General features: G+C 57.1%; 1 protein-coding gene across 1 annotated transcript in view; it reads left to right on the top strand.

Annotated features, from left to right (window-relative positions):
- Window positions 1-18,564, top strand: part of TIMP2 (TIMP metallopeptidase inhibitor 2) — a 48,433-nt gene extending 29,869 nt beyond the window's left edge. The window contains exons 2-5 of the mRNA XM_019466040.2: window positions 6,008-6,108; window positions 8,064-8,172; window positions 14,245-14,369; window positions 15,675-18,564. Coding sequence (XP_019321585.1) covers window positions 6,008-6,108; window positions 8,064-8,172; window positions 14,245-14,369; window positions 15,675-15,872 — 533 coding nt within the window. The 3' untranslated portion in view covers window positions 15,873-18,564. The remainder of the gene's footprint in view (window positions 1-6,007; window positions 6,109-8,063; window positions 8,173-14,244; window positions 14,370-15,674) is intronic.
- The last annotated feature ends 3,062 nt before the right edge of the window (window positions 18,565-21,626 follow it).

Genomic DNA, 21,626 nt, shown 5'->3' on the forward strand with positions numbered 1-21,626 from the left:
GGTGGACTAGCCATCCGGTGTCACCCGTCCACCCCAGAGGGGTAAGAAAGTCTCGTCCTAAGCGGCAGCCGCAGGACGTAGTGGCAGGTGTCGGCGGGGACTTGGGTAGCTCTGCGGTTGGAGGGTGTAAATGTCTAGACGGCAGGGCCCCTGCAGCTGTCCCCGAGCCCCCAGCGGAGTGGAGCCCACCTGGAGTCAGTGGCAGCTGGGTTTCCCCTGAAGAGGTTGGCATGTAATTGTACGTGGAGACAAGGAAAGGGACCGGGTGACCCAAGGAGGGCGTTTGCAGCTGCAGTGACCTCATTTCTGTGTGAGAAGTGGCCTTCCCCACACTCGCCCCTGCGGCCGCAGGCCATTGCCGCGGCCGTCAGACCCCGGCGCCCACAGCGGGTTTGGCTCGACTGCATTCCGGCTGCTGCACAGGGCGCCCCCGCCCGCTCTTGGGGACACAGGACAGGAGGGTCCAGGGCACACGTCTGGCAAATCTAGTCGAGACGCCATCTTTCCCTCCCCCTGGGCGCGTGGCCCCGGGAACATGCCCCTGACTGGAGGGACCACGGGCCTGGGAGCAGGGTGGAAGGGCCAAGCAGCTGTGTCCCTGCGGGCAGTGCTCTCCCTGGGCGACCCTCCCGGGTTCACGCTGGAGGCCACAGAGAGTAGGCTGGGCCGAGAGGGGACGTGGCCTGTGCTGACGCTGAGCCAGCCCTGCCGATCTGAGTCAGTGCACTGGTGAGGCTCAGATGATCCGGGGCTGGATTTTGACCTTGTATTTACAGGAGTATTTTTTCCGAACCCCAAGATTCCCACGTCTCTTCTGGGCAAATGCGTGGTTTTTCCATACGCCAGAAGCTCGGCCTCGCCCGGAACCAGGGCCTGGGGGCTTAGCGTGTGTTGAGTTTGTTGAGACGAGGCCTCGAGGGTCTAGAAGTCACGTTTTAACATCCACAGCTTGACCCGTGCTTTGGAATCGGAAGCTGGTGCCCAGGCAGAGCGGCCCCATTGGGAAGTGTCCTATTAGGATACATTCGTAAACGTAGCAGGTGAAATGCCTCCAGAGCGGCCAGGCCCATGGCAAGATAGTAAAGACGACCCAGTGAGAATAAAATACACAGGCTTGGCAAAGACAGCTCTCCTTCTGGGTCCGGCTCCCCCCCACGGATTATGGGTACGGCTTGGTGTATCCTTCGTGGCCTCCCGGGAACGTCCACGGACACAGTAGGACTCAAAAGATGTTGGTGGGGTCCGGGGGGGATGATGTGAATCTCTGCCTGGGCTGGTCGAGTGAGCCACACCCCCTGGCCAGCCCAGGCCACGTTGCCGTGCGCTGAGGACACCCTAGTTTTCCCAGAAGCCCCCTGCTGCCCCTCCCCTGCCCCCCCTCCCCCCTCCCAGGACAGTCTGGCCTCCCTGGCTTTTCCCTGGGTGCTCGTCCTCTCTCAGAGTCTGAACACAGCCTGTGTTCTTGGGATCATCGTCTTTGCCCATGACTCTCCACCCGCCCAGCTCTTTTCCATCCCAAATCTGGCTGGGAGTGCGAGGGATCGGTTTTGCAGGCTGCTAGCCGGGGGAAGTGACATCATGTGGTGTCCGTGGCCCGAGGGGTGGGGGCAGGGGCTCTGCGGTTGCGTGTGCTTTGAATTAAGTCTACGGTTGTGCATTCCAGTAGCCAACATCTGGCGGTGAATTCATCAGCCAGTGTATCACCCTTGATCTCAAACCCAGATGTTGTGTTAACAGCAGAAAGGAAAGAAGAAAAAACAAAATCCCAGCAGCTTGGGGAGAGGCCATCATTTTTTAGCACAAAGCAGTTAGAACAAGGATCTTTATAAAGCCTCTTGTTCCCGCCGCTGCCTCTGGTTCCTACGGCGGAGGGCAGGCCAGCGGAGCGGAACCCCTCGCTGCTGGGGGGTGGGCAGGCCGTGGGCCGATCACCCACCCCAGGGCCGGACACTGGGCCCAGCAAACGTGTGTCCATGCCTGGATTTTAACTTCCTCTCAGATTCTTTTCTGCTTTTCCCCAGCCCTGGTCTTTCAGCGGCCTGGGACTGAGAGGGACCCGTCCTATGCTTAGAGTGGTCTCCATCCCAGAGCTCTGGAGATGCCCATCGCCTGGGGTGTGGGAGATGCCTTTCTGGAGAGTTCTCTGCCTCCTCCCTGTCCGCCGCGAGGGTGCGCGTTTCTGTTTTCCTGTCCATTGTCTGACTTCTTGCCTGGGTTGGATGCTCCTTGAAGGCCCTCCCACACCTCCCCCCTTTCTCCCGTGGGCAGCAGAAGGAGGCCCATGCTTTTAGGATTTCGCTTGAAATGCAACCCAACCCCAGACTCTTGAGTTTCTGGCCTCGTGCTGGGGGCAGAAGACTGAGGGTCCAAAAGTTGGCAGCCAGAGCTGGCTGGGGTCCACCTTGGTGCCCCTCCAGCCCTCCCGCCCTGTGGGGCCCCTCTGTCCTGTTTCCCCTCAGGTCTCCTGCCTCCACTTGCCTGTGGGATCCTCTGGCTCTGATAAATTTATTCGCTAAAGCTTTTCGCGTGCCCTTCCCCCACCTACAGTGCTGAGCCCAAGTAGCCCCTGCTGCCCGGAGCAGGTTGGTGGCTCTGGGGCTCGAGCCCGCGTGGACAGGTGTATGTGTCGCGCCTCTCCTTCACGTCAGGAGGGCGCTGACACTCCCAGAAGATCGCCAGAGAACTTCTCTTCATTCTCTTTGCTTCTCTTCATTCTCTTTCTTTCCTTCACCTTCTCTCTCGTCTTGCAAAGTGGAGAGAGGGGGTCCCCACGCAGAATTCAAAGACGCCGAAGCACCTGAGTTCTTGTGCTGCGTGGACGAGCCCCGTCCGAGCTCCTCCGGGCCCCTCCCCCCGCTTCCCTGCAAGCAGCTGGCAGCCCGGGAGCCACTTACCATTCTAGTCCGACCCCGCGAGTGGACCCCGGACCCTGGATGCAACCGGTGCCTTCTTTCCGATAATCTGAAACAGGGAAGTGTGGAGTCTGTCGCCCTAGGCCAAAGCGAGCATGTCAGGGAGCCGCGTCAGACCGGCCCCTGGGATTCGTGCTGACCGGGATGTGCGGTCTGGACCCGAGCGGCCAGCAGGTGTGGCTCTCCAGACCCGTCACCCGCAAGAGTGGGGACGTGCGTGCCGTTCTTCGCCACAGCGCTTTTGCTGTTCTGTCCGGAACTAGAGGTCCGTGGGGCCCCGGGCACCGTGTTTCCGAGCCCTCACCGCACCCGGAGGGAGTGCGGGTAGCGGCAGTGGCACCTCGGCTGCAGACGTGAGCGGCTGTGTCTCCGCGACGTCAGGGAACTTCCCAGAGGCTGCGCGGAGGGGGAGGGGCTGACACAGAATCTAGCCCGGTGCTGCCCCTTTTGAATTAGGATTTGGACTGCCTGGGAGCCTTAGGGGTTTTTCTGGGAGAAAACTGCATGGAAGGCAGTGGAACCTTTTCACTGTCCGAGAGTAGCGTTTGCTTGTTTTCTGCCCGTCAGCGAGTGATGTTTCTTGAGCACCTATTTTGGGTTGAGCATTGTGTGGGGGTAGCGGGGCTTCTGGAAGGCAGTTCCAGAAAGCATGCAGAATTGGGTGTATTATAGTAAAATCCAGCAGCAATGTCCTTTCTAGAACCGTGGCTTCCCTTGGATGTTTCTGGTTCATTTGATATCATCAGCCGGTGACGGTGTCACGGGAGGAGACAGGGTTAATCTGGTACGTTTCCTGATTTGCATGAACACGTCTTAACGTGGCGTTGCAGTAGGGTATAGATTACACAGGTAGTACGAGGGACCACCGACAGACTTCACCTGGATCCCCAGATTTCCCAGGTACAGCTCATTTCCATCTGGCGAATACCTGGTGAGCACCAACTGCTCTGTGCCCAGAACATAGCGTCTGCCAAAAAAAAAAAAAAAAATGGGGCACCTGGGTGGCTCAGTCGGTTGAGCGTCCGACTTTGGCTCCGGTCATGATCTCACGGCTTGTGGGTTCGAGCCCCGCGTCGGGCTCTGTGCTGACAGTTCAGAGCCCGGAGCCGGCTTCGGATTCTGCGTCTCCCTCTCTCTCCGACCCTCCCCCGCTCATGCACACACGCGCACTCTCTCGCTCTCAAAAATAGACATAAAGAAAAGAGAACGTGGCCTCTGCCTATCAGAAAGGCAGGTGTACAGGTGCTTGTGACAGGATGGATGAGGGTGTGGAATGTGCCAAATGCTATGGGAGGACAGGATTTCCCAGAACAAGACAGGAAAGGGCAGTTTTATCTGGGTCTTTAAGGATGAATAGAAGTTTTCCAGGCAGGGGAGGGGTAGATGGCGTTCGGAGCAGAGGTGGGGATACCCCTGGGCAGGTTTGGGTTCAAGGGACTATTATGGGCTGGTGGAACAGCAGGATGGGAGCAGCTGGGGGTAACTGAACCAGGAGGTACCGGGTCGCAAAGGGTCTCCCGTTTTAGACGAGGGCAGTGGGCGGCTGAGGAGGACACTTGAGCCAGGAGGGATGCGTCTAGAAAAAGTCAGCTGATGCCAGGGCCAGGAGGAGCCATGGAAACAGGTTGACCTGTTGCCAAGGGCAGAGCCCTCGGTTCTGGGCGGCCCACTGGGTGGCATTTCCTAGATGTGGGTTTGCAGGTTGGGGCCTGGCTCAGCCCCGAAAACAGGAACCTGTGGCCTTGGCCGGTCATGACTCAGCTGCAACAGAAGACACATAAACGGGGCTTGGGCCTGGGTGGGGCGGGGGCGCTGGTCCCTGGTGCCAGGCTGGGATCCGGGGGATGGGCACAGACGGGGGGGGTCCATGTGCCTGGGCCTCCGGGCTCCGTGGGGAAGACCACCCTGGCCAGGGAGTCCCGAGATCCGAGCTGCCCACCCGCGGGTGGAGAACAGAGGAGCCTTGGTGCCCGGTTCTGTCTGGTCCTTCTTTCTCTGTCTTGCTCACATCCCATTAATGGGTGACCCTGCACAGCTGAGTTGTGGAGGCCAAAGCATTTAAAGCTCTTAAAACAGGCCGTGCCACCAGCTGATAGGGGTCAAAATGGGGAAAGGGAGGGCTCTGCCCAAATGACACGGGAACTGCCCGCCTCACCCTGTCGGGGCACGGGCTGGGGCCCGGGGTCTGCCTGCCTTGCTAGGAGGAGGCCGTGGGGGGGGGCATGGCCCACGAGCAGCCTCGGGCTCTTGCAAACACTCCAGAACCTTCCCAGCCCGGCCTCTTCCCTCTCTTTCACCTTGTGTCCCAGTCTGGGGTCATTTTCCTTCCGTGGGGGCTCCTTCCGTGGCAGCGGCCCCATATGTCGGCCGGGATGCCCCTGACTGCCTCCTCACCCGGTTCGATACCCTTTGGCGGGTAAAGCGCTCTGACCCTTCCTCTGTCGTGCTCCCTATAGAACCTGTGTCGTTATCACAGAGAGTCAGCCACAGGACATCTTTCAGGGGCACTTTTGGGACAGATTAGGCATAGCGGGATAGACTCTTCAGATCGAAGACCACCCCCCCCGCCCCGCCCACTCCTAAACACGACGAGGCCTCTTGGGGAGGCTGTTACTCCCCTGCCTTCAGCCTGGAAAAAAAAGCCTGTTTGCCAGTAGACTGCGGACGGAGGCTGGGTGGTAGGAGGCTCCCCGTCTTAGCTGCACGATGATGATTGCGGGCCAGTTAATTTGCTTATCTGCTTCCCCAGCCACATGCATACACAGCGGAGAGAATTTGCAAAAGCCCCAGAGCACTCAGGCGTGACCTCAACAAAGCGCTTTGTCCCCATCGGTGCCTACCAGTAACCCCGCTGGTCGTGAGAGATCAGGTTTCTGCTTCTGGCTCCCGTGGACCGATTCTTGGGACCAGAAGGGGGCTCTTAGGGCTTTACCTCTTGACCCTCCCCGCCGAGCTTGTGAGGGGTCTGGTGCCATGCTAAGGGCTGGGGTCATCTTGCCCCCTGCCTCCCGCCTCCCTGCTGCCCCTCGCCCCTGCTCGGAGCCAGGACGGCACAGGGGGGGGTCTCTCCTCACCTCTGTGTCTTTATTTTGCAGTGATTAGGGCCAAAGCGGTCAGCGTAAAGGAAGTAGACTCCGGGAACGACATCTACGGCAACCCCATCAAGCAGATTCAGTATGAGATCAAGCAGATAAAGGTAAGGGAGACTGTCACCAGGTTGCCCCACTGGGCAGAGCAGCGGGAAGGTTGGGAGCAAGGTTGGGCTCCCCCCCCCCCCAGAGGCGGGAAACCATGCGGAGGTGTCCCGGGGTGTCGGGGAATGCAGTGCGGCCCCCGTGGAGCAGACCTAAGGGCTTCGAGCCACAAGTCGATCTGGTTTTCCTTAGCCGTAAATGCCTGAAAAGTCGTGTGGACCTGCTGGGTTCCGTCGACTGGGTTACTTCAAAAATGTGTCGTCTTCCTTGTGATGGGTCGTAAATTCGGGGCAGGCCCTCCGCGTTATCAGCAAGTGTGCCAGAGTTTCTATGGACCATTCCACGGGTGCCTGTCCTCGGCTGAGCTAGGGCGAGGTTCGAAGCCAGGAGACCTTGGTCGTTGCGCCTGGGAGGCCTCTTTCCCCCCACACTGTGCTGTGGGCTCTAGTCTTGCCTGGTGAGCTTTAAATTCTAAGAGGAAGGAAGGAGTCCTCTGGGCAGGTGTGGTGGGAGCCAGCTTCTTGCACGGGAATGTGAAGGAAGGAATGGAGCCCGTAGCCCGGCTGGTGACGGAGAGGAACATCGGCCGGGTGGCAGAGGGGCGGACAGATGTGGGGGGTGGGGGGCAATGCGTTCGTTTTTTCGGAACGTGTGTTCGTGTTCAAGGGCAAGGAGCCCGTATTTGAGGGGAGACGGGGCAGAGGGCGGGGCTTGGAAAGACAGGACCAGCCCTGGAGGACCGTGATCGTGATCGTTGGCAACAGTAGCTAAGTCGGTCTGCAGGAGAGAAGGAGATTCTAGGCTCTAGCTGGAGAAAGGGCTTTGTCAAGGTGGGAGTTGTAGCCGTGCGTATTTAACTTCGTTACAAAAATGTTATTTTTAGCCTGAAACGTTATCAGAAGGTCAATGAAATGCTTATTCGCTGCATCTGTGGCAGTTAAGAGGGCGTGTGCTATGAGCGGGGGAGAGAGCGTCTCTGTTCTTGAGACCTCATTGAGGCATCGTGAAAAGGCCGGTGTCGACACCGAAGAACAATTCTTGCCCTTTGGTGATTAATAGAGCATGTTGTCGTCACCATCGGCCTAACCTTTCCTGGCGTGGGTGGGACGAGCTGTCTCAAAGCCGGTTTATCATGACATTGAGATGACCCTATTCCATCGGGGTTTGCTTGTTGAAAGCCCCTCCTCCCCCCCAATCCTGTCCCCCAAAACCAACGCTGTTGACTCTGATTTAGGCCCAGCAAAATCCCGATGAGGTGCCCAAAGCCCGGGGGCGCCCCCTGGGCTCCGCCCCACGGCCGGGGTGGGGGACTGTCCTCAGTGCACACTCACGTCCCTACCGGTCACCACCCCTGGTGGGGCCACAGGAACCCCTGGCTGTGGTGGGTTCTGCCTGTGTCACCTCCTCCCGGGGAACAGCGCGCCCCTCCACGTGGGCTGCAGGCGCGTTCAGTAGGTCAGTCAGTAGATCCGCAGGTGAGGAGTCAAACCCCATTGGCCGCGGGGAGTCACATCCTCATTGCAAGGGGGCAATCCCACCCCGGGGCCCCATCAAGCAGCCAACGCTCGACCCAGATTCCTGGCAGTGCACAGGGGGGTGTCCCTCCACGACGGGTGAGAACCACCCGGAGATATACGGGCCTCTCCCCGGAGATTCTGAAATGACCTTGTCGGTGGTAGGGAGAGTCGGGCGTCTGAGACGGTTTCCTCCAGGTGACGGAGTCGTGCCCAGCGTGCTGATAGCTGCCACACTACGTGAGGAGTGTCTCCGGAGAATCAGTCTACAGCGGGAACGGTCACCTTCTAGCTCACTAGAACCTTCTGCCCCCCTTTCCCATGCTGGTGGTACCACGGGCGCAGGTCGGGCGGCCCCTCCCCAGGATGTTATGCGGGGGACCCGGACTTTGTTAGCTGTGCGGACCGGCCCTCCTCACGTTTCCTTATCCTTGTCTTTCCAGATGTTCAAAGGACCCGACAAGGACATAGAGTTTATCTACACGGCTCCTTCCTCTGCTGTGTGCGGGGTCTCTCTGGACATCGGAGGGAAGAAGGAATATCTCATTGCAGGTGTGTGTGTGGATATGCCCTGGAACGTTGTCAGGGACCGTCCAGGGCCGCGTCTCCAGGGTGGGACCTTGCGAAACCACGAGGCGGGACGGAGTCCCGGGTCCTGACGCCGAGAGGCCGTCCCGAGGTCTCTGGGCTTCCCTGCCCTTTCCCGTCTGCGAATTCCTTGTGGATTCTCCCCTGCCCCCCGGAACGGGGGACCCAGTGTGGCTTCACGGGGAGACACAGTAAACCAGTGTCCACGGGGAATCTGCGGCCGGGCAGACACCAGGAGGTGAGAGGGTTTGCGTTTTGCTCCTGAGGGGGAGTCGTGCGCGAGATGCCGGAGGCACTCATGGCTGGGCGGGAGGCGGAGAGGGGTTGAGACCTTGTGTTAAATCTGCTGATGTTATGAGGTCCTTGACCTGTGCAGCGACTCCCCTCATCCTGTCTTTTTCCTTTTTTTTTTTTTTTTTAGTTTATTTACGTATTTTGAGAGAGAGAGAGAGAACACGAGCCGGGGAAGGGCAGAGAGAGAAGGGGAGAGAGAGAATCCCAAGCAGGTTTTTGCACCGTCAGCACAGAGCCCGGACGTGGGGTTCGAACTCACAGACTTGCGAGATCGCGACCCGAGCCAAAGTCAGGTGCTCGACCGACCGAGCCGCCCAGGAGTCCCCTAAATGTTTTCTTATGAGCATCTATTATAGTTTAGGTTTTCTTGAGCTAGAACTCACACACCATACAATTCACCGTTCAAAGGGCATCATTCACTGGTGTGATACCTCCATCATCAAGATGGGCAACCACGGCCACCGTCGGAGAGAACTCCGTACCCTTTCGCTGTGTTACCTCCCTGGCCGCCCCCCCCCCCCACGCTCCTCCCCCAGCTGCAGCACCCCCCAGGCTACTTCATGACTCCGTGGCTTTCCCTGTTTCAGAGGCCTCTGAATGGAATCGCAGAATATGCGTGGTCCTTCGTGCGCGACGTCCCTCACTCCGTGGGGTCGTTTCACAGCTCCGTCCAGGTTGTAGCAGGAATCAGAACTTGTCCCCTTTCTATGGCCGAGCAGACCGTGGTCTGTCTGCCCGCTCACCAGTCATTTCGTGGACGCCGGGGTTGTCTCCACCTTTGCGCCCTTAGGCACGAGGCTGTCGTCCACACCCGTGACCAGGTGTCCGCCTAGCGCTGTTTTCATGTCTCTTGGGCCGATACGTGGGAGTAGAATTCCAGGGCATATGGTGACCACGTTTAAGCATTTGAGGGGCTGCCACACTGTCTTCCAAAGCAGCTGCACCATTTTACAGTGGTGGCATCTACTGTTTTTCCGATAAGAAAAATAAAGTCAATCGGAGAGAGAGGGATGGGGACAAAATCACGACGCGGAGACCTTCCTGACTGTGCTTGTCACGGTGAGGCAGGGGACGGCGGGGCCGGGCAGGTGCACAGAACACGTGGCGCGGGTGCCCAGGGGCGGCTGTTAGAGACCCAGGTCAGCAGGTGCAGGGGGACAGTCAGCCTCAGGCGTGTCTCCTTTTTCATGCTTCCCTATGCTTGCGAAATTTTTGCAAATGACATCTATCGCTTTTATGATGAGCAAAATACGCCCTGGAGAGAAGGCAAAGGAGACAGAACCTTGCATGGTGGCGGGAACTTGGCGCCCTGACAGGTCCACGGTTTCCAGGTTCCCGCGTCGGGTTTTGCCCCGGTCGGTGAGGAGCAGGGCTTTAACCTACACGCCTCACCCCGCGTCTCCTCACGTCGCCCTCTAGAGGCAGCCGCCCAAACTGCAGAGCTTCCAGAGCTGCTGGAAGGAGGGCGGGCCAGGGTCCCCTCCGGGTGGGGGCTCCTGGGTGGGAAGGTGACCTAGGCCTGGCTTCACGCACGTCTCCACCGTCTCCCTGCGACCGGAAATCGTGGCGCCCCTTCCCTGGCCCTGGCGGGCTCTAAAAGCTTTTCGTGCAGATTCCGTCCAATCCTTACGACCCCTTATGAGGAAGGCACTGCCGTGATCCCCATTTTACAGATGAGGAAAACCGAGTAGACGAACACCGTGGCCCAGGTCCGGGGGTGTGTGCCTGAACCCGCTTCCCCACGCCAGTTGTTAGGTTCTGCTTGGTGGCTCGTTGGTCGCTTGACATTGGGGTGTGTTTGGGGTGCAGACTTTTCTGGGCAGATGCTGTGCCGGGGGAGGGGAGGAGGGGCGGCGGGGGAGGGTGTTGGGCACTTCTCCGCACACCCGCGCCCGGGCCGCGCCGGGCTCTCACGCTCTGCCCTTCCGTTGGTCGGGTCCAGGCTGTGGAGGTCTCGCTGCCCAGCCTCTAAGCCAGCAGCCCCTCCCCCGCACCGTGTGCGAGAATTCCCCGGGGGAGTTGGTCCCTGGTGCCCAAGTAGCAGACCGGATCAAGCAGAATCTCCAGGGGTGTGGCCCTGGCAGCAGCATTTTTTCTTAACGTTTGTTTATTTTGGAGAGAGAGACAGAGCACGCACACAGCAGGGCTGAGCCCCAGCAGCCAAGGTCGGTCCCCTCCCTCACGCAGGGGCTCTCCGGACATGACTCTCCTCTCCCGGCGCCCCTTGTGGTCAGGCCTGCCGCTTGCCCAGCGATTCCGAGGACCCGGGCCCTGCCCTTTTACTCCCTGAGGACGGGCAGTGGGGGACAGCAGTGGGGACAGCCCAGAAGGTGGATCCTGTCCAGCGGTCAGGAGCCCTGGCATGTCGTGTCCCCGTCCCGCTGACCGAGAAGAGTGCGAGGGAGCCGCGTGGCTGCCTGGAAAGTGTGGGTCCAAAACGAGAGCCGAGGTGCACACGGCACCTTTGTGGTGGTTCTTTTGCTAGTGGTTACCTTGTGTTGTTTTGGGGGACGTCATAGGAGAGTCTACTGATTTTGTTCAGCCCTGTTCTGAAAGGAGGAGGCTTCTGTGTCTCAGTGAAGCTGGGTTTTTAAAATTTATTTTTGATGTTTGTTTATTTTTGAGAGAGAGAGACAGAGCACAAGTGGGGGAGGGGCAGAGAGAGGGAGACACAGAATCCGAGCAACTCCGGGCTCCGAGCTGTCCGCACAGAGCCCGACGCGGGGCTCGAACTCACGAACCGCGAGCTCGTGACCTGAGCCGAAGTCGGACGCTCAACCGACGGAGCCCCCCAGGGGCCCCTCTACTTATTTTTAATTGATTTTTAATTTGCAATTTCCTGATGGCCTGAGAGCCACAAAAGGCACTTCTGGCAGCAGCTGGCCCACCCTTGACAGGGGGGCCTCGCTCATCTGACTTCTTCCCCAGCTCGGGGACATAGCTCTGGATACAGTCTGGTGTTCACTTTCTGAGCACAGGCTCTCCATCTCGTCCTCCTGGGGTCAGGGTGGGCCACCCAGAAATCACGGGGCGCAGCAGACAACTCAGCCGGCCCGAGGCAGCCCACCTCCTCTCGGGCTGATGATTCAAGTTCACGTGTTGAGCCGGGCACCATGAGACACTCATGTGCGGGAACTGTTCTAGAACGGGCCCTGTAATTTTCTTCTGCGGTCCTCTCCTCCGAGAGGAAAAAGAAGCATACGGTCCTCAGTTACAAATTTTAATTAATTCCTGTCTTCCTCTCCAGTCCGAGAGGACTGTGTGTTTTTCCAAGGCAGACGTAGTAGAATGTGACAGACGGGCACATCACGCGTGCCCGCCCAAGTCTTGGTACCCGTCCCTGTACCGAGAGGGTGTCCTTTTAAGATCCGGAGATGCTGCTGGACTTTATACCCGACGTCCGAGGTCACCGGTATCCCCGTAACCAGGGCCACAGAAGACAGTTTGCATTGCATCGCGTGTCCTTCCGTGCCCTAGTCTTGGCAGAAGCTCGACTTCGTGGTGAACAGGTCACCAGGGAAGACAGACGATGGGGGCGCCTGGGTGGCTCAGCCCGTCGAGCGTCCGACTTCGGCTCAGGCCGTGATCTCGCGGTTCACGAGCTCGGGCCCCGCGTCGGGCTCTGGGCTGACGGCTCAGAGCCTGGAGCCTGCTTCCGATTCTGTGTCTCCCTCTCTCTCTGCCCCTCCCCCACTGGTGCTCTGTCTCAGAAATAAATAAACATTAAAAAAAAAAAAAAAAAAAGGACAGCAAAAAGCGGCAGGAAGTGGGACGCTGATGCCAGCCAAGCAAGACAGCAGACATCCGACATCCCTGTAGAAGTTGGGAGGGCAGAGCCCGCACGGGCCCAGCCTGTCTGTAAAGAACGACCCGGCCGGGCCAGGGGAGGGCCACGGCGTACCTCCCTGCGTGGGCCATGCACGCCAGGAGAATCCAGGAGACGGGACTGAAAGTCACTTGCCATCTGTCTGTTTCTCCCCTCCTTAGCTGCTCTGGACTCCTAGAAAGTCGGGGGGAAAAGCCAAACACTTATTTTTTTGTTTGCTTATTTATTTTGAGAAAGAGCAGGAAAGGGGCAGAGAGAGAGAGAGAGAGAGAGAGAGAGAGAATACCAAGCAGGCTCTGCAGTGTCGGCACAGAGCCCCGTGCAGGGCTCGAACTCACGAACCGCGAGATCATGACCTGAGCTGAAGTTGGACGCTCAACCAACGAAGCCACCCAGGCGCCCCAGAGACCTATTTTTAAAGTACTTAGAACCACCCAAGCACTTTGTTACTTGTTGGGAGTCAGAATGAATGCTGCAGTAGCAGTCCTGCTTGTTGATTCTGCCCTTCGCCTAGAATGTCGAGTGCAAACAGACACAAGGGAAAACAGGGCTCCCAAAGGTCAGGGGAGCCGTCAAAACAGAGGTCAGAGCGTCCGAATTCGCGTGCAGGGAGTGCCTCCTGCAACCCGCCTGGTGCACCGGCTGTCCCCGTGCCGCTCGCAGCCTCGGGCGAGCCGACCCGTGTCTCCCCTGGCCAGAGATCGCGGTGGCATTTACTCGCCGCAGTCGACAAGCCGCGTTAGTCACTCAACTACGTGTCTGTCAGCGGGTTCTCTCCGCGCCCAGTGCTGTGCCTGAGGTCGTTACGTTGGATGTACCGGAGCTTTGCCGAGTGCGGTGTGCCCAGGGTGCCCCCCGAGGCTCCCGTCTGCCCCCCGGGGAGCCTCCCCCTGCCCTCTGCCAGGCTCCGCCGCTCGTCGCCGGGCACCCGTGCGTCCTGACGCGATGCCATTGCGGTCACAGGGCTGGGACTTGAGACGACCTCCCGAGCCCTCCTTACGTTCTGTCATTCGCCAGAATTCGCTTGCCTGCCCTTGTCTCCTGCTTGGCTGAGGCCAAGGCCGTCCCCAGCGTGAACTCTTCAGCAGGGGAAGGGAGGGGCAGAACCAAGAGCCTGAGGTATGAGACACAAAGAGTGCCTCATCTCCCCCCGCCCACCCCCGGAGGGAAGGGAATTTGGAGCGGATTCCCAATTCCGTGAGAGTCCAAGGTTTTGCCGTTCGTGGTAGAAAAACCCAGACAGGTAGACAGGTTCCTCATCAGATGGAGGAAACGTCTGAAAAAAACCAAACAAACAAGCAGGAAACGGTATGGTCTGCATGCGGCGTGATTTTTTCTGCGCACATCCATGGGCATGAAAGGATATTGGAAGGAAAGGCGTCAAAGCGTTAGCTGTGATGGAAACGGGAGGTTTTTTCCCCGTTGTGCTGTTCTGTGCTCCACGGCGAGCACACGTTCCTTTTATACTCAGAGCAAGCGACCCACGGTGGAGTAGCCCACTGGGGCTGCCGTGAGGCCACTTCCCCAACAGGGATTGGTGTCCTCGCAGACCTGGGGGCTGGGAGTCCGAGATCCAGGCGTGGGCAGGGCCACCCGCCCCCCGTGGCCTCACCTGCTCGTCCCTCTGTGCGCGTCTGCGTCTGGATCTCTTCTTATCAGGACACTGTTCTTATGCGGGGGGCCTTGTGACCTCATGTACCTTAATGACCCCTGGGAAGGGCTCCAAATGCACATCCTGAGGTGCTGGGGGGTTAGGGCTTCGACACAGGGATGTGGGAGGAGACACGACACAGGCCGTGACACTTGGTATTTGTCAGTAGTAAAGTTCCCTGCGCCCCAGCCACGCTCAGGTGCAGGAGATGGGCAGGAGGAGGACGTGTATCTTGCCCTGAGCGTGGTGATCCCTGTGTCCCCAGGAAAGGCCGAGGGGAACGGCAAGCTGCACATCACCCTCTGTGACTTCATCGTGCCCTGGGACACCCTGAGCACCACCCAGAAGAAGAGCCTGAACCACAGGTACCAGATGGGCTGTGAGTGCAAGGTAAGCCGGTGCCACCTTCTTTTGGGCCTTCACTTCATCACCTCCGTCTCCAGGGAGACCGCTGGGCTTTGATCCCTGGCTTCTCAGTCCACGAGGTCCTTAGGACGGGGCCGTGGGGAGGCACGGTCTCTCCACCAGCGAGGCTGTCTGGCCGGGGAAAGATCCCCGAGGCGTGCCCCTGCAGAGGGATCCGTGGGAGGTCGGGGCTGTCTAGCCACCTGGCCTATGGCTTCCAGGAAGGAGAGCCTCCCGGGGGGAGGGATTCTGTGGGGAGAACAGGGAAAGAATGTCCCAGCCCCCCTTCTTGAAAGCAGCACAGAGGCTGTGCCGAGCACAGCTGCAGCCGCGCTCACGTCAGATGCACCTGTACGTGGTGACATCCCCAGGCCTGCATCCCGTCCGTCCCGCCGCCCTGCACCCCACTGCCCCCGCCCCCAGCCCCAGCGCAGGAAACACCGCGGGCACCAGGGCCCCCTCTGCCACCGGAAGTGAGTGTGGGGCCGGAGAGCAGCAGGGATCGGGCCGAGCCGGTTGGCCCAGTGCTTACTGGCACACCGTCGTCGTCGCTGACCTGTTCCTGAGCTCATTCAAAATACAAATTCCGACCCGCAGCCTTGCATACGTGGAGCAGAACCCCCACATGAAATCAAAACTGAATTCTATCCTTTCCCTGTCGTAGACTCTTGTTCCTCCACCAAAATGCTGCTTGCCGACCCCCTCAAAGCCCACACAGGCTTGAGAGCAAGATAGCATCCTTTTTTTAAAGTTTTTTTTTGGGGGGGTGAGGGCAGAGACAGAGACCGCATGAGCAGGGGAGGGGCAGAGAGAGAGGGAGACAGAAGGAGACTCGCAAGCAGAGCCTGATGTGGGGCTTGAACTCACGAAACCGTGGGATCGTGACCTGAGCTGAAACCAAGGGTTGGACGCTCAACCGACTGAGCCACCCAGGCGCCCCAAGCTAGCGGCATCCTTTTTATTTGACTGGCGCCTCGCTCCGGAAAATTTAAGACCCTTTGTTGTTGTTAAGCTCCCAGGAGGGTGGGGCTAGCCCGAAGCTGGAAGGTCACACTCCTGCAGCATCTGGGGGCGCAGACACCATGCACAAGGGTCCCCCCCGCCCCCGGCCCTGTCCCTGCTTCAGGCAGGTGCCTGCAGCTGCTTAGCAAGTGGAGGGGGCGGGGCACTGACGGAGCAGGTTCAACTCTAGTCCCGGTTGCTCGGCCAGGCGCGTTGGCTACGTTCTGGACGTGCCACCTTGCGCGGCCTCGGCCCCTGACCGAGTCCACCCCCGCGCCCTCTTCCTAGATCACGCGCTGCCCCATGATCCCGTGCTACATCTCGTCTCCGGACGAATGTCTCTGGATGGACTGGGTCACGGAGAAGAACATCAACGGACATCAGGCCAAGTTCTTCGCCTGCATCAAGAGAAGCGACGGCTCGTGTGCGTGGTACCGCGGCGCGGCGCCCCCCAAGCAGGAATTTCTCGATATCGAGGACCCGTAAGCAGGCCAACAGCATCCCCTTTGGCCAACGGAAGAGCCTCCAAGAGTTCAGACTGGTCCAGCTCTGACATCCCTTCCCGGAAGCAGCATGAATAAAATAGTCATCCGAGCGGGTCTATATTGGTGTGATTCTCCTCCCACCCCCCCCCCTTCCCTTTTACGAACATGGTTGCGGTCCCACGCTCCATCCGCCAGCCTGGGCGGCGTGCGTCCCGGCCTCCCACCCTCGGGTGCGGACGGGAGTGGGACGCACGGGCCCGGCCACTGTCACAAACACTGAGCAGACAGCACTTAGGAGTCGCCCAGGCCTGGTCAGGGCAGAGCCTGGGAACGTGCGTTTTGCAGAAACTTTCGAGGGTCGTTGCAAGACTGTGTAGCAGGCCTACCAGGTCCCTTTCGTCCTGAGAGGGGCATGTCCCTCGTTTCCTGCAGCCTCCACGCCTCTGGCCCCAGGGTGGCAGTCCCCACCCTTTGCAAGTGCCCCGGCCTCCTCGGTGCCCATCATGGGCTCCCATAAGTACAGGAGTAGCCCTGGACGAGTGGCTTCCTCCTGTAGGAGCCCCGCTGACCCTGATGACCAGCAGAATTGCAGTGAGAGCCACGCTCCAGGGCCTTTGCGGCGTGGGCGACAAGCTTCAGCTTCAGTCCTGCCCCCCCCACACACACCCCAACTCTGGGGGAGTCTGTCGCATTCTGCCCTGAGGGCAGGCACCGGGGGGACTCGCGGCTGCCCTTACAGTTTACTCCCAGGCGTCCGAAGTCCCTCCGGCTTCCCCCTCCTCGTCCCGGCCTCGAGCGCACAGGTGAGTGGCGCACGTCGGCTTTGCGAGGGGTCGCGTGCGCCCGGCGCACCGGGCTGGCTGTGCCCCCCCCACACACCGCAGAGCCCCTCCCGGGCGGGTGTGACCTCCCTCAAAGACAGACGGCCGCTGGGCTGTGCACGGATTCCTGTGAGTGAAGTTAGCCGGGCCTGCCGTGAAGTCTTCCCCGGGAAGGGGGAAATGGACGGGGGGTGGGTTCGGTGGGTCCCCTGCTGGGCCTCCGGATGCTGTGGCCAACACCTCCCGCTCCTAAAGACAAATTCTCAGATAATACGTGAACCTAAGTGACAGCTGTACCAAGCTCTACTTCTGTTTGTCCTGTTGGCGCTCTCAGTTGGAAAAAAAACAAAACAAAACATCGTAGGGGGCTAGAAAACCTGTCCCCCACCCGTGGCTTTCTGCTGCCCGTAAAATAGGGGTTAACGCAGGCAGAAATCTCTCAGTAACAATAAAGGCAATCTTTTCCTTCCTCCTTGTGTTGTCAAGATGACCCGTTCTGAGTTGGCCACGCGAATTAGGGAAGGGCACACGCGGGCACCAAAACCGAAGTCTGTCGGCCGGTGAATGGTCCCTCTGCAGAATGCTTCCAAAGTCACCATGTTCTAAGCCTGCTCTGTTCTGCGGTGACCCCAAAACACCCCTAAGACTCCTGACCACCCCCCCGCCCCAAGTGGCATGTCGGTCCCATGCCTGCTGGGACCTGGTCAGCATAGATTTTTGATGACTTCCCTTTCTAGGGCAGACTAGAATATCCAGGAATCCGCCCTCGTTCCAAGGGTGCTTTCATGCTGTGCAGTGATAGAGAGTTTGTAAGATGTCATAATGGACCAGTCCACGGGATTGCAATATATACGAGAACACCAGACCCCTCCAATCAATATAACACCCCACCCCCGTTTGCTTCCTGTATGGTGTTATCATATGTAACATTTACTCCTGTTTCTGCTGATTTTTTAAATGTCTTGGTTTGTTTCTGACATCAGTTGTAATCATTCCTGTGCTGTGTCTTATTACCCTTGGTAGGTGTTAGAGTTGCACTTTCTTGTTGTTGGTTTTTTTTTTTTTTTTTTTTTTTTGGTTAAGGTTTCTGCATCGTGGAAGCATTTGACCCAGAATGGAAAGCATAGCCTATGATGGTGGATTCCTTCAGATCTTTTGTTTCCTTCTTTGAGTATGGTTGCTTTTTTTCCATTTTGCTACCTTTTTGTTCTCTGGTTCAAGTCGTGACAAAGTAAAAGATCTTTGAGTAGGTCGGTTCTAAAATGTGGCCTTTCTACTTAATCCACACACATTGGTTCTTCTCGCCATGCTGAGTGGGGAAACAGAAACAGAAACAAAAAAAAAAAAATCAAGACGAAGTGCCCAGTGGCAGCCAAGAGACAAAGCCACTCAAATACCGTCAGAGTAAATAATTGCAACATGTATGTAGTTCGAGAAGGCTCTCCATTCGGCATTGTCTAATTTATGTGTTATGTTCTAAGCACTGCTCGTTCCTCCCACCATTCTTGTCTGCATTCAAGCAACTCAAAATATTTAAAATGAAGTTTACATTGTAGTTATTTTCAAATCTTTGCTTGATAAGTATTAAGAAATATCGGACTTGCTGCCATAATTTAAAGCTTTGTTTGATTGTGTTTGTTTTTGCTTGGTTTTGTTGGTTTTTTTTGTTTTGTTTTTTTGGGTTTTTTTGTTTTTTTTTTTTAAATTTTTGGGCAATGTGTTTTTGCTGGAATATGAAGTCTGAGACCTTCCTGTGCTGGGAACACGTAAGAGCTGTTGAACGTTGACAAGCAGACTGCGCATGTCTCCGATGCTTTGTATCATTCTTGAGTGATCGCTCGGTCAATGGACAATAAACAGTATTATCAAGAACGTTGGCTCTGTGCGTGTGGCTGTATCCGACGTTGTGGCGTAAGAACCAGCCCCGACACCTCCAAAGGAGTCGCTCCCGTGGAAGGGGGGAGGGTGCTTCGTCTACGAGAGAAACAGAGGGCTGGGTGCTCAGAGGAGAACGTGGGGTAACTCAGCAGGGAGGGGGCAGACAGTGGTAAAGATGATTTGAAATTGGCCAAGGGGCAGAGTGCATGGCACAGGCCCTTTGTTCATCTAGCAGACGCACCCCACTTGCTATGCTATGCGGCACACAGAGCAGAGCCCCGTGCCCATCTTGCGTCCTCGACGGGGAGCACTTCCTGCCCCTCGTCCTCCTTCTTCGCCCATGTCCACACCCCGCACACCCCACTTGAGGTCATCAGGGAAATTCCAGGTGTGAAACAGCATCACCTGTAAATGCTTCAGTCCGTGTCTTTTAAAAATAAGGACTATTTAAAATTTTTTTTCAACGTTTTTTATTTATTTTTGGGACAGAGAGAGACAGAGCATGAACGGGGGAGGGGCAGAGAGAGGGAGACACAGAATCGGAAACAGGCTCCAGGCTCTGAGCCATCAGCCCAGAGCCCGACGCGGGGCTCGAACTCACGGACCGCGAGATCGTGACCTGGCTGAAGTCGGACGCTTAACCGACTGCGCCACCCAGGCGCCCCAATAAGGACTATTTAAAACACATTTCCGGGGCGCCTGGGTGGCTCAGTCGGTTAAGCATCCGACTTCGGCTCAGGTCGTGATCTCACGGTTTGTGGGTTCGAGCCCTGCGTCCGACTCTATGCTGACAGCTTGGAACCTGGAGCCTGCTTCCGATTCTGTGTCTCCCTCTCTCTCTGCCTCTCCCCAGCTCCCTCTCTTTCTCTCTCTCTCTCTCTCAAAAATGAATATTCAAATTTTTTTTAATAAAAGCGAAAAATTTTTTTAAAAAATGAAAAAGGAGCACAGTTCCGGAATATTTTAATCACACCCTAAAAACGTAATTGGTATGTGCCTGTATCAGTGTTCAGACATCTCCGATGGTCCCATAGGATGCTTTTTTATGGTCCACTGGTGTGAATCAGGATCCTCATAAGGACCATACATTGTAGTTCCTCTCCAAGGCTCTTTTTTTCCCGCGGGTTCCCCTCCTTCCCCGCGCCCACTCTCCTTCGAGCCGGGAAAGATGGCCTTGTCGTGATTTAAACTTGAACCAAGTCTCACGTCGCACCAGGTCACCATAAGAAAACTCTTTAATGGTCTGAGTCCTTAGCCACCCCGTGGCGCATTTGCAGAACGTGATCTTCCTGGCACAAACCAGAAGACGTGTATTCCCTGCTTGACGCGGCTGCCGCTGGGTCGGCAAGAACACAGTTCGCAGCAAAGAGGTAAGAGGACCAAGTTCGCCCCGATGTCTGCGTCACTGACCACTAAGTGTCGCCCATTTCACGTCACCTGTGGCAGAACTGTGTGGATTGTTCTTCCCGTCGGGTGAAACGAGGGGAGTGGCCTGGGAACGGACCCAAACCATCTGTGTTGTGCGAATGCGCTTCCTGGGCACGCGTGGCCCTCTGGAGGCCCCACGGGGTCTTTGCAAAGAGCACATCACATGATTGCTACCCGGTTCGTTTGTTTTATGTAATGTAGGTCAAGTGGGACTTTGGAAAAACACTTATTGTGGAAATTTTCAAACATTAAAAAAAGGCAGAGGGGTGCCTGGTGGCTCAGTCGGTTGATCGCCCGACTCTGGCCCAGGCCGTGATCTCATGGTCCGTGAGTTCGAGCCCCGCATCGGGCTCTGTGCTGACAGCTCAGAACCCGGAGCCTGCTTCTTATTCTGTGTCTCCCTCTCTCTCCCTGCCCCTCTACCACTCATGCTCTCTCCCTCTCTGTCTCTCTCTCTCTCTGTCTGTCTCAAAAACTAAATAAACATTAAAAAATTTTTTTTTCAAAGTCAGAGAACGATAGAACAAACTCTGTGCACCTGTGATCCCGTTTCAACAGTCATCCCAGTTTTCTTAATCTTTGCAAACTATTTTATTGTATTATTTTATTTTATTTCATTCTTTTTAAATATTTATTCTTGAGAGATAGACTGTGAGCAGAGGAGGGGCAGAGAGAGAGAGAGAGAGAATGATCGGGGGAGGGGCAGAGAGAGAGAGAGGGAGACACAGAATCGGAAGCAGTCTCCAGGCTCCGAGCTGTCAGCACAGAGCCCGATGCGGGGCTCAAACTCACGAACCATGAGATTGTGACCTGAGCCAAAGTTGGACGCTTAACCCGACTGAGCCACCCAGGTCCCCCTCCCTCCTAATTATTAACGGGTATGTTTAACTGATCTAACTTAGCAACAATAAGTCACAGTGGAGCTACAGATATTTTACTGGGGTCAGCTTTACGATGGACAGTCTGCTGTTCCCACAGATTTTACATGAAGACTTTGAGATTCCTCTCTGAACAGGTTCTATCTTTAGCCTTGGGTTGGAGCTTTGAGCTGACCCCCCAGCCCGCCCTGTCGCACACAGTTGCCGTGAATCCTTTGCGGTGAAAGGCAGCCCTTTGATTTGGGGAAACCGTTAGCTCCGATGGCAGATTTTCTCCTTCAGGAAACAAATGGATTATGAAGGGGCAGAGAGAGAGGGAGACACAGAATCGGAAGCAGGCTCCGGGCTCCGAGCTGTCAGCACAGAGCCCACTCGGGGCTTGAACCCACGAACCGGGAGATCGTGACCTGAGCCGAAGTCGAACCCTGAACCGACCGAGCCACCCAGGCGCCCCCATTTTATTTTTTTTTTTAAGTGATCTCCACACCCAGCTGGGGCTCGAACTCACAACCCCGAGATCAAGAGTCACATGCTCTACCTACTGAGCCAGCCAGGAGCCCCCCAGGATGTGTTCTTATCAGAGATTAAGAGGGGGAACCCTCCTGAAATCCACGTTCCCAGACGCCAGCCCAGAAGCAGACCTTCTGAAGGAGAGCAGCCTGTGGGAACTTCTGCATACACACCCTGACCCTTTCATGTTTGTGACTTTCCCCAGGCTCAGGAGACTCTGACCCTGAACTCCCCTGGGCA

The sequence above is a fragment of the Panthera pardus genome, unplaced genomic scaffold (genome assembly GCF_024362965.1).
Source record: "Panthera pardus isolate Hobbes unplaced genomic scaffold, ASM2436296v1 HiC_scaffold_3, whole genome shotgun sequence".
Lineage (NCBI taxonomy): Eukaryota > Metazoa > Chordata > Mammalia > Carnivora > Felidae > Panthera > Panthera pardus.